This window comes from Chelonia mydas, chromosome 5, assembly GCF_015237465.2.
Source record: "Chelonia mydas isolate rCheMyd1 chromosome 5, rCheMyd1.pri.v2, whole genome shotgun sequence".
Classification (NCBI taxonomy): Eukaryota; Metazoa; Chordata; order Testudines; family Cheloniidae; genus Chelonia; species Chelonia mydas.
This window is the reverse complement of record NC_051245.2, coordinates 6,041,596-6,053,524: the sequence shown is the minus strand read 5'-3', so window position 1 is coordinate 6,053,524 and position 11,929 is coordinate 6,041,596. Positions and strand designations below refer to the sequence as shown.

At 43.5% G+C, this 11,929-nt stretch overlaps 1 protein-coding gene across 6 annotated transcripts in view; it reads right to left on the bottom strand.

Moving 5' to 3' along the window:
• Positions 1 to 206: 206 nt before the first annotated feature.
• Positions 207 to 11,929, bottom strand: part of KIAA1328 (KIAA1328 ortholog) — a 265,733-nt gene continuing 254,010 nt past the window's right edge. For 3 of the 6 annotated variants that reach the window (XM_043547687.1, XM_037902425.2, XM_037902430.2), the window contains one exon: positions 4,951 to 8,616. In XM_043547687.1, coding sequence (XP_043403622.1) covers positions 8,403 to 8,616 — 214 coding nt within the window. In that variant the 3' untranslated portion in view covers positions 4,951 to 8,402. The other 3 variants (XM_037902428.2, XM_037902429.2, XM_043547688.1) reach the window with 3 other exon arrangements.

Sequence of the window (11,929 nt, the reverse complement as noted above, 5' to 3'; positions counted from 1 at the left end):
TACACAGCAGAGTAATACCAGCAAATTCCCAGTCCAAGATTTCCCCCCGGAAATGTGCATCTTGTACTATCCAGCCCTGTGTTGGACAACACAAGCTCATCTACAGACTGTCATTTTATAAACAGAAAATAATTTGCACAAATCCTGTTATCACAAGTGGAGTTTCCCAAACATTTCAGTCCAAGCACACTGTTTTAGATAAAACAATAACACGTTTATTAACTACAGATAGATTTTAAGTGATTACAAGCAATGAGGCATAACAGTCAAAATTGATTACAAATAAATAAAAAGTAAAACATAACTAATACCCAACTTAACAAGCTAAGTGATTTCAAAGAACAAGTCTCTCCCCCTACACGTTTTAGCAGTCTGACTGGCTGAATTCCTTTCTGCCAGGATTCCTCCCCAGTATAAATGATGCTTCCTTTGTCCTTCAAGTGTTGCTGATGCCGTGAGTAGAGATGAAAGGAGAGATCTTTTAGGGGCTTCTGTTCCCTTTTCTTATAGTTTTCTTTTTTCTTTAAAAATCATGTCTAGCTGAGGTTCTGGAGACAGAAGGTCCAGGGGGACAGGAACCTCCAGCTGTTTCTTTGCCAAAATTTAGATTTCTTGCTCACACCCTTTTTCCTGCTGAAGAATGGCCACTTAACCAGGTGATGGTCCATTTGATTTTCCTGACACCTGGCTCAGGCAACAGGTTCCCCTTTGTCTTTGAGGAACTGGTTTGTACCTGCTTTTTTAAGCTTGGAAATGTCTCAGTAATGTTATACAGGAGAATCTTATAACTCTACATACAATGTTGCCACATATATTTTACCAGGACAATAATGATGAGCAAATTATGAGTTTTCAAATGATACCTCACAAAGTATACTTTGTATAAAATTTATCATAGTCTTGTAAAAGGAGTGAACATAGGAGTACAGACTGTCATACAAGGATCAAGAGTTAGTTACCAAAAGTCAGGCCATGTCAGGATACCAGGAGGTCAGGCTTGGGTATTGGAACCAGAGAACAGGAAACAGTTATCAAGGTTCAGGCCGAGTGAGGATGCCAGGAGGGCAGGATTAGAAGGAACCTGACCAGTGGTCCATGGCAGGGTGAAGCCTGGTTGTACAGACAACTTCCTGTTTCGTCCTCTGGCTTAAATTGGGGGTATGACCCAATAAGGAGCCTTGGAGTGCTCCCAGAGCGCAGGGATAGGTGTTCTGCCCTCAGTTGGGTTTTATGGACCTCAGTCCCAGCTGGTGTCTGTGAGCTATTGGGTGCAGGATAGGAGTGTGATGGTGCCCAGGACCACCACGGACCCAGGTTCAAGATACATGGGGCCTAACAGTGTGCTGCAAACTGAGCGATTAAGACTAATATCTTCCAAGGGGGGTCAAAGGGAATTAGGCACTTAATTCCCATAGATTCTTTTGCAAATCCCAGCCTACAGGACCTCTTAGGTCCTACGCAGCCCATCCCCACTCCTCCAACCCCTGGGGCCAGTGCAGAATCAGTCCGGATAGATCTTCTCTAATGCTTTATTCGACCTAGTTTTAAGTAGGCCATATGATGGGGCTTGAAGCAGTTCCTAACAGTGAAGCAGCAGTGGACTGTATAACAGTGTCCGTTACCACCTCACTGTTAGAAACTGCTTGAAGCCCCATCATGTGACATACCCCCAATCTCTATGCTAAATGCTACTCCCTTAAACTGCCTGTATCAAATTATGAATTCTATGTTGTGCTATGCCTGGGAATATCAGCACTGTGACAGCACTCGTCTGGACTTGGCCTAGGGCAGCCTATTGTGCTGCATTACAGACAGCTGCCCTGCCAGAGTACATCTGGGGGCCATTGACTTTGAATGATTCAATGACTGGCCGATGCCAATGGAACAATGATCTCTCTACCAGGAGCCCACATGAAGGGGTGAGCGTGACTAGTGGGGCTGGAACTTGTCAGTCTGAGCTCATGGCACAGAGACAGGGGCCCCCTTGAAGAGCGAGATTTGGCTCTTTGCAGGGGGATGACCATTGCCTCATGTAAAAAGGACATGGAGGATGAACCCTGCCTAGCCTGAAACGCTGACAAACTACAGGCTCATAAGAAGGTGTGAGCTTGACCCAGGGGACAGCCCAGGGGCACTCAGAGCTTAGCCCAGGGGCACCTCAGGACTCTGAGTTAAGTTACTATGGTTAAGAAAATCCCTTTGTTAAGCCTGTATTTCTTGCTATCCTGCCACATTGTCCCCAAAGGAGTTAAACTAGGAGCCCAGGGGGCACACTGTGTAGGCGGAGCTGTGGGGGGAGCGTACGTAAACAACTGTGAGGCTGCGAGGGTCTCAGACACTGTTTTCAGGTCTAAGTTTGCTGGATGGTAAAGTCCCACATCCCAAGGAAGAGCTCAGACGAGAGGTCTGAGCCCAGCAGTGTTCCCTAGAGTCTCAGAGCTAGAAACAGTGACTAGACTTTGCCCAGACCCAGCTAGGTTGGAAGCACGTGGGACCACAGACTGGGTCCACTCGCAATAGAATGGTGACCGTGCTGTGGGATTGTGGGCCAATTTCATGGCACTCTAAATAATTCCTCTCCCTCCTTGATATTCATGCCCTTCTATTAACTACAGGCATACCTCCTTTCTGTGTTTTTTCTCTCCAGCAGCTCCTCATGCTTGGGAGGAGTGCCCCGTAAACATCTGTAAAATTAACTCATCATCCTTCCTCAAAGCCCTCTAAACTCTACTTTTCCATAATGCCCACAGAAAACTTGCCAATGGTTAGGCTGTTGATGTGATGAGACCACTGCCTGGTATGCAGACCAATATTGTCTCATTGTTCCGTTGCACTCCCCCATCAGTCGTCTGTATCCATTTGTCTCCTCTTGTCCTAGACACAGATTGTGAGCTCTTTGGGACAGCATCTGTCTTGTTGTTCCGTGTTTGTATGGCACCAAGCACAATAGGGTCCTGGACTGGGACTCCTAGGCACGATGGTGATACAAATTAATAATAATTAGTTGGACGCTGTTGAGTAGAGGAGAAAGAATACAGCAGTATACTTGGTTTCTGTTCTCTCAATCAAAGGAAATGCCTATTTATGGCCCATGATCTCAATATGATCCATAGCTAACTTCACCAGAAGGGATGGCATTGCTGTCCAAGTATCAGGTTTGAAATACCTAGATCCCCACCGGAGCCATGGGTTCAAAAGATGGGAGATACAGCTTTGCCACTCCTCCTTCTGAAGAACACACATTGAGCTCCATGCAGTAAACCATGTGAGACTTCTTCAGGATAAGACCTTAAAAAGTATCTCATCTATGTGGATATTAAAAACTTCATGGCGCTTTCCACAAGATCACGGGATTGCCCTGATATTCGTAGCCAACATTTCCCCTCCTGTCACTGTTGTACAGAGCCAATTATTGCTGAGTTGCTGATCTACACCCCAGAAGTGGTTGTATTTTACTCCTGCTGTGTGTGCTCCGCTTGTCAAGCCTGTCAGGATGCTATGGGAATTATCTACTCCTAGATGTATTTCTAAAAGCTCCCAGCACTATTATCTTGGTGCATTTCTGTAGCTTATTTAACAGCCTCCCCAAATTTACGTCAATACTTTCCTCCCAACTAATATCATTGTCTTGGGGGGATGCTAGCCCCTACTAGTATGTGGGATGGGGCAGAGGGACAGTCAGCCAAGAGCCACTTGCTAGAGGGGATCCAACAGAGTCAGGAAAAAGCCTAAATAGCCTTGCATTGCAACCTGCCAGGATCAGGCTCCAACAGATCAGGGAGGGACATCCATAGCTAAGAGCTATCTACTGAAACCACAACCGTCAAACACCTTGTGCTCATGCCTGAGGACTGTAAAGCAGCGTCCTCAGAAGTTAGTACATTATAATGGAAGAGGGCTTGCCAAGATAGCTAAATCATATACCATTTAGGGTTGTGTAAATACTGACCAACAGCTGGAGGTTGTCTTGTAAGAGGATAGGGAATTTTTATTGTAGGTCAGAGTATTCTGTGTGAAGTGCTCTCATGGGTCCTTCCTACTTAGACGGCTGACCAACAATTTCTGCATAGCTGCACTTCCTGGGCAGCCCAAGGTAGAGCATACAGTCTTCTTTCCTTGAAGTGACAAAGGCATGGACTGCCTTTGCATCACAGAGGACAGGATGCAACAGATAGGCCAGCTGACGACGTTTCTGGCCGCTGGTCCTCTCTGGGACTGTAGAAGCAGAGATGAGCCTAGCAGGACCCAGAGATCGAGTGACAACTGACAATCCATGAACAAAGCTCTTTGATTGAGGGCATTTTCACTGCCACCTGCCAGTAAGCATCACCTCCACCTTCCTGGGTGTAACACACTGGCTCTGCATGTTGTGTCCCACCTCTAATGGCTGGCCCATATGTCGGATAAATCTTATGCTACTATCAGCTAATGGAGTTATTCTTTAGCTCTAGTGCCAGAGGGCTGTGAATATGGAGATGAAGGTCCCAAATTCAATCCCATGACAGAGGCTGTTCTAACCTCACTACATAGTAGGACAGCAGGAAGACAATGGCATCAGGGCTTGTTGAGGAGAGACAGAGCTAGGTTATCAGCCTACTGCCAACATTTCAATCCACAGCCTTCCCCCAGTGGTGTCACAAACACGTTGAAGAGGGTGCCCCTGTGGGACAATACAAAAACAAGAGCTCTTGGGGAAGAACTGTGGGGCACTTTTTCCTTTTCTGGAATCTCTGGAAGAAAAAGTGAACCAAGCTCCCCTATTGCGACTTGCCCATGCTTTTAGGTCCCGCAGATAAGTGGACAGCACCTCATCATCAATGGTGTTGATGGTGACCAAAATATCTAACAATGGAGAGTCCTGTCTCTCTATAAGGGTCTATTGCTATACCCATGCTGGACAAAACAAAGGAAAAGATAATGCAATAAATGAAGCTCTGAAAGATAAAATGAAAAAAAAAAAGCAGATAATTTATTAAATTAAGACCTCACACAGATATATAAATATATGCTTGGGTTTAGGACAGGATTCACCAGGTAGAACCAGAGGGGCTAGGAAGTAGAAAGAATGCGTGATTGTTTACAGATCCTCTGTTTGTGCAAGAGAGATGACCACACAAACACAGCAGGTGTTGGAAATACAAGCCATTCAGGTAGAAACACAAAGTCAAGGCATGGAGAGTAACCTTAGTAGGAGATGTGTTACCTCACAAGCTTCCTGTAAGACACAGCCTTATGTGATGTTGAAGCATATTATCTGGGAGACTCTGGACAAAATCTAGGACTGGAGTATTTCCCCAGTGGGGGCTAATATAGGAGTTTAAACTTAAAAGGACACTGTCATGTGATTGCTTTTGCTAGTTTAATTTTTGCATTTCCTCTATTGTTTTCGCAAATGGAAAATAATTCCCCTCTCCATCCCAACTACTGATTTTGTCCTTTTCTATTTGACAACAATTGATTTTCTTCCAAGGCTATAAATGTTTTAATAACTTTAATTTTGTAGTGCCTTGTGGCAAAATATATTTGCTTGCATTGACTGCTAACCACTAGTCCTAGTCTACTGCTGATAACTACAGCAATAGAGCTGACTGGAGAAGGTTTGTTTTTATAGGATCTACCAAATTAATAGCAATTAGTAGCCTCTCCTGGTTCATGTTTACGGGATAATTAGAATGTGGAGATCTTTCCTAACAAGATAATTTAAAACCTCTTCATTTCAGAATTCTTTGCTACAACATGCAAAACATGCTTCACGTATAGCTCCTACGGATGAAGAGGTGGTCATGTTTGAGGCCCAAAACCTTGACAATGTCCATTTAAAATACAATTATTACCAAAATACAGATTCAAGACAAAAACACCATCAGAGTTAAAATAATTAACGGACAAAAAGGATAATTAAAAATCAGAGCGTGGCTAAATATTGGCACCCATGAAGCATTGAAGAGCATAATACTCCCATGCAGAGTTCCAGAATGTGTACGCAAAGGCACCTTTCAAATGTTAGTTTTGCTGTTTTAAAATCTGTTAGTGTTTGTTAAAAATGGCAATTACAGTTACAGTCAATCTGGAGAAGAACAGAAATTGAAGGTGTTCGGTCTAGACCTAGACCAGAAACTGAAGGCTCGCATTTGGTCTAGACCCAGAGAAGCATTTCTTTTACAAAAGCCAAACCTTTAAAAAAAATCCAAACCCATGTCCTGTTGTCTATTCCCTCCTGGTTTCCCCCAAATACCAGCTGCCTCTCCTGAATTTTTCCCTTTCTTTCTAACGCCAAAGCAAACTATGTTAAACTTGATCCCCTGTGCCCAAGGAGCAGAAACATGAAGGGTGGTGGAGAGAGACTCCCCCAGCCAGTCCGGTGATGGGTCACTTGCCAGGTCTGTGGGACCTTAGGACAGAATTCTCTAGACAAAGCTTGTCCCCCGGTGGATTCAAGGAGCAGATACATGTCATGGCAGGATACTGTTAGAGACCGTAACTCTCCACAGGAAGGGCTGGAGAGAAACAGATGTCTATGGGGACAGTTTCTCACCAGGCTCACCAGTGCAAGAAAACTGCTCTTATCTCTTCTGTCCTTGTACTTTTCCAACCAGCTTTTAAAATTCAGCTGTGATGCAAGAAAAGGACATCAATTAATTTGTAAACAACATTAGATCAGAAAAATGGTCTAGAATAATGTAGGCTGTGGTATTTCCCCCTCCAGCACCCTGTTTAGCTCCTCACTATAGGAGGCCTGTGCTGCTGTTGGCCTTCACAGCATTCCCTCTGCCCTAGGACACGGCAAAAGCTAACCTGCTGCCATCCAGCCTAGGTAGTTTAACAGTTGGGGCTCCTCAAGAGAAGGGATGCCCACCCCATAATTCCCAGAAATGCCTTTAAAAATAATCAGTTACAAGGTTTCAACTCCTCAAATCTCGGTCTCAATCAATACACATTCCATACACTGTAAGATGTGCACGTGCCAGCCAGAGAAATAGCTTAGGTCTAATCGCCAAGCCTTGCCAGCTCCACTGAGGGACAGGGTAGTACTGGGGATTGGTACATGCACAAGTGCATGGGAGGCAGACAACAGCAGTGCATCAGGGACAAGTCCAGGGGCTCACCACGATGGAGGTATGGAGCAGGAGCCTGGAGGACCAGTCACAAAAGACTGAAAAAGCAGTACTGGTCTATATACCAGTGGTTGGAAACAAATAGCCTAGAACTTGTCTGTACCGCTGTGATTCTGACTTTCTCTAGCTGCACTTTTATTGTGTGAAAGGAATGTTTTAGCTTCATATTTCTAGGAACACATGCCAGTGGCTACAATGTTCCAATAAAATATGAACACTGCATCGTGCAGAAAATGTCCATTCATCCTGTAATCTGCAGTCATTTTTACCAATTCTGCACATTTCTTTACATAACCAAGTGCATGAAGTAGATGGGAGTGCGTTTAAATAAACTGAAACAGATAGAGCATTAATAATTAAAGCCGGCAGGGAAACGTGCATTACGAGCTGCTATGAGAAATAATTATGGATTTGTCTTATTTACAATGGAACCTGGAAACGGTATCAAAATAGTGCAAGTTAGTGAAAATGCCTTAAGACTGTTCTTACTCTATAACTCCTATATCTCTCATTTTGAAGAGCACATCAAATACAGTTTGGACCTGTACATTTCCTGGTTGTATGAGATATTTAAGGAGTTGGCAATAGGGTTCCCAGCATATAGACTATGTCAAATAGTACTGATTTAAGGAAGACTATTTTCAAACAGATGCACAGTGCATTAACCCTGCAACATCCATTAATGTTATTAGACATTATACAGCTGAGCTGAGTATATGCTCCCTAAAATCTCAGCACAGTAAATATCATAATGCCGAAGGCAATGGTAGATCACAGAATCATTGGAAATAATATTCAAGTGCTTGTACCTTTGTAACATTGTTAGGTTTTAAACAGGCTGCTTTTTAATTAGAAATAATCTAATTGAAATGCAGTGGTTCTTGTGTGTTCTGCAGCTCTTGCAAACTGCTTTATCGCTAAAAAAATCGATAATGAAATATACTTCTCATATGAGGGCTGGCTAAGCTAAGGCTTCAATCGACTCCAAAATGTTGTGGATTTAATTATATTTTAGAATAATTGCTTGGCACAAGAAAAGTTTGCTCAAAATTTACTAACACCTTCTGATTGGACTGTCCAAAAAGAAAAAAAACCGTTGTTCTCGCAGCATGATTACTAAATTCTAAGTGAAAGAGGAAGCTACTGTACTAACTCCTTGGCGAGGAGGGAGACAATCACTTGTCAATCAAATAATTTAAAAGTGATACTGCGATAAACAAATCCAGAGCAGAGACAGGAACAAGGTCCTAAAAATCCTACAGAAGGGCTGCAGAGTAATGAACCTCGTCAAATGAAGAAAATATCCTCCAGGATCCGGCTCTCCTCAAGCTCCTCCGCTTCGCTTCGGGTGCCACGAGGGGCTTGGCACCATGCAGGTTTTCTGGGGCTCCCATTCCGAGGGGCATGGGGTTTCTTCCAGTCGTAAGACTCTCCATAGTGGTGTCCTGGGGCAGTGACTGGACTCATTGCTTCAACCAACTCAATGAGGGAGGCCTCATATCTGGAGGAAAACACCATGAAAATGCAGACCTATTAAACACCACAGCATCAAATACAATTTGGAAGGAACATTCCTAACTCCGTCATCCTGACTAGAGCGAAACCTGTGTAATAGTGCTGATCGTGACAGAAGGGATCACAGCATTGCCACTGTGGCTAAGGTGAGCTCCAATGTGGAGGCAGTAAAGGAGAGGCAAAGCTTTAGTGGCCACTTTATTTTGCGAGTACAGTACTTTCTTTTAATTTGTCAGTCTCGCCAGGTTTCCTACTGAATTGGACAGCGCCTCATTTATAGCTCAGAGATTCAGGAGAGAACTCCTCACAGGCATGACAGTTCAACAAGTGACTCAAACATGCTGCACTTGCCTGAATAGGCTCTGCCCTTGATTTAGGTTCCTAGGGATTTGAAAACAGCAGGCATCTTTATCCTTCGTGATACAAAACACACGTGCCTCTTATAAATCTCTATGCAATATATGAAATCTATGTGTAACTGAAGGACTGAAGGAATATAATCCAGACAAAGTAACACAAAATCAACAGTTCAGGCATCAAGACAGAAGGCAAAGATGCTAAACATTACTCAAGCTGTCCTTTAAGTGTTCAGTACAGATGCGGAGGAGGTTACAAGCCTACACGTGCAGTAATATTGTACACAGAGTACTGGCAATTACTCTAGACCAGTGGTTCTTAACCTTTATTGCAGCCTGCACCCCTTTGGTTCTCAAAATATGTTCTCGCACCCCTTATCAAAAATCGTTGAACTAGGTCAGTTCTTTAAACCTAGATATATTTTTTGTTTGTATATTACAGTAATCTCTAAAAAATATATACTGTTAATAAATACACAGGTTTGATGAAACAAAGTAGCTGTACTTACGTGCCTGTGTTTGTGTTTTCAATGATTTACCTTTTAAAAACATCTGGCATGTCTCGCACCCGCAGAAAGGGCATCTTGCCCCCCCCAGGGGGTGCATGCACCCCAGGTTAAGAACCACGGCTCTAGACAGAGCCTTCCGATTAATATTCACACAGGATCAGACCTGATCTACATGCCAGTGCAGGACAATATATTTTCTACTCTTATCGTGTGTCCAGTTTCAAATGTTTCAAGCAATACAGCTTCTAACACTTCCCATGAGAGGCCATTCCCCAGTTTAGGAAATCTCTCTGAGGAAGTTAGCCTGATTTCCTGCCTAAGCATCCCTCTCCCTCAGTTCCATCTAGTTATGGTTCCCTATTCCAGCCTAAGTAATACCTGTCCCCCCTGGTGTTTACACTATTCAAATAATAATGCATACAATTACGAATAATAAATTCCCCTTTCAGGCACTCAGAGCACTTCACAAAGCTAAGACATTAGATGGGCCCAGTGTATTTCATACTTGTGGAATTTGCCACAGGATCCACCCCTTGCTCTTGAACTGCGACCCTGAGCCAAACCTTGATTCCTTCTAAATTATGTTTCTCATCATTCGGCAGGGGGGGATCCCTTAAAATATAAATCTAGCGTAATCAAACAATGATGCCTTCCAGAGCATGCAACCAGCCTGAAACAACAGTGCCATAAGGTACGAAGTGTCTCTGTCCTCAATGGAGTGTCAACTCTAAAAACTAAGGGAGAGAATTTACACGTCAACAGCTAGGTATTTCACCACTGATCATTTTAGCAGAAATAGCCCCGACATGCTTGTGCTCACTCGTCTGCCACGCCATGCCAGTGGTCAGAACCTCCAGCTGTCCACCACCACCGTCTACAATGTGCACAAAGGCCTCTTGCATGCTGAAGACTGAAAATGTGGGAAGAGAGCATACAATAAATGGAATTTAATATCCAAACAAACAACACGGATACTATGGCACTGGGTTGCATTATTCATCACTGTATTTGATCCAATATTAACATCCACTTTCAAATATAAATGAAGCTACTGCAAGCTCTTCCAGTCTGCTCCAGAAACCTAGGGGCCTTGCTGCAGAATTAGGTCCCCCTTGCAACACACCACATGGGGAATTTTACAGATGGGACCCTGAGGCATAGATAAGCTAAGTGACCTGCCCAAGTTCATCAAATACAGTAGTAGCATGTCAGGGGTCTCCTGACTAGGTCTCCCTGCTCTAAACCACAAGACTATGCTGCCTAACCTCAGTTACTTCTCAGCCAAGTTGTAACTGTGCACAGGGTACACCAAGCGACTGTCAAAGAGCTAACCTTTACCCAATTACCCCCACAGTGGTATCTGAGATATCAAAGTGCTTGTTTAACCCGAGGAATTAATTGGAGTCACCATGGCCAATTGTGGATTCTAATGACAACCACTGTAGTTCTTTCAAACTTTTGTTGCGCTGGTAAGTCAATTCTTTCAGCTCCTTCAATAGTTATTGTTCCCTCCAATTTGCTGTCCACTATCACTCCTAGGTCAATCTGGCTCACCACTACTGCATTGCAACTCCATTACTGCATTATTCCCTCTAACTGAGATTATATTCTTTACCCCTAGATGTACTACCTTGCATTTTTGTGAATTTCCTGCCTGCGTTTGCAGCCTTTCCAGGTCCCTTTGTAATTTGTCTGTTCAAACCAGCCAAGAGAGCCACAAATAAGCAGTTCAAATAAAATAAGCAAAACAGAATTCTATTGAACTTGACCATTTGAATGGCTAACCCTTCTCTACGATGACATATAATAAGTATCCTGGCCAAGACTTTCAGAAGTTAATGATGATTTTGGGTGTCCAACTTGAGAGGCTTTAAAGGGGGCTTGATTTTCTCGAAGTGCTGAGCATCAGCCCTCTGAAAATTGAACCCCTCTGAGGCATCTCAAGACGAATACCCAAACTCCCATCTTAAAAGCTGGTCCCACAGCTTTACAGAGATGAGCTTTTCACATGTGGAATGCTTGGATCAGACACATACATATACAATCCGTGCACCAAAAAAGAAACCCAGCTCTCACACACACTGGTTTCATTAGCCACACCTAAAACTCCCTACTAGATTCATCTAGCCTAACATACAAATGCTTATCTCCCTGCCTGCGGCTCGATCATAAAATTTCAATTTCTCCAGCAGCCACATTCAATCACAGATTAAGTTGGGGGATGGGGAGAGACGACAAACCAGCAAGTGTGTTTGCAATGAACACCTTGGAGCTAATTTCTTCTGCAAGTTTATCTAACTTTTACAGCATTTCTGCTATCGGGAAGGCTAAATGATTTGGCAGATTACAAGAGCAGCAAATAGCAAAGATTATTTAAAAGACCAGGCATTGTAAATCAGTCTATTTGACACCACAGCTATATATGCAATAAAGC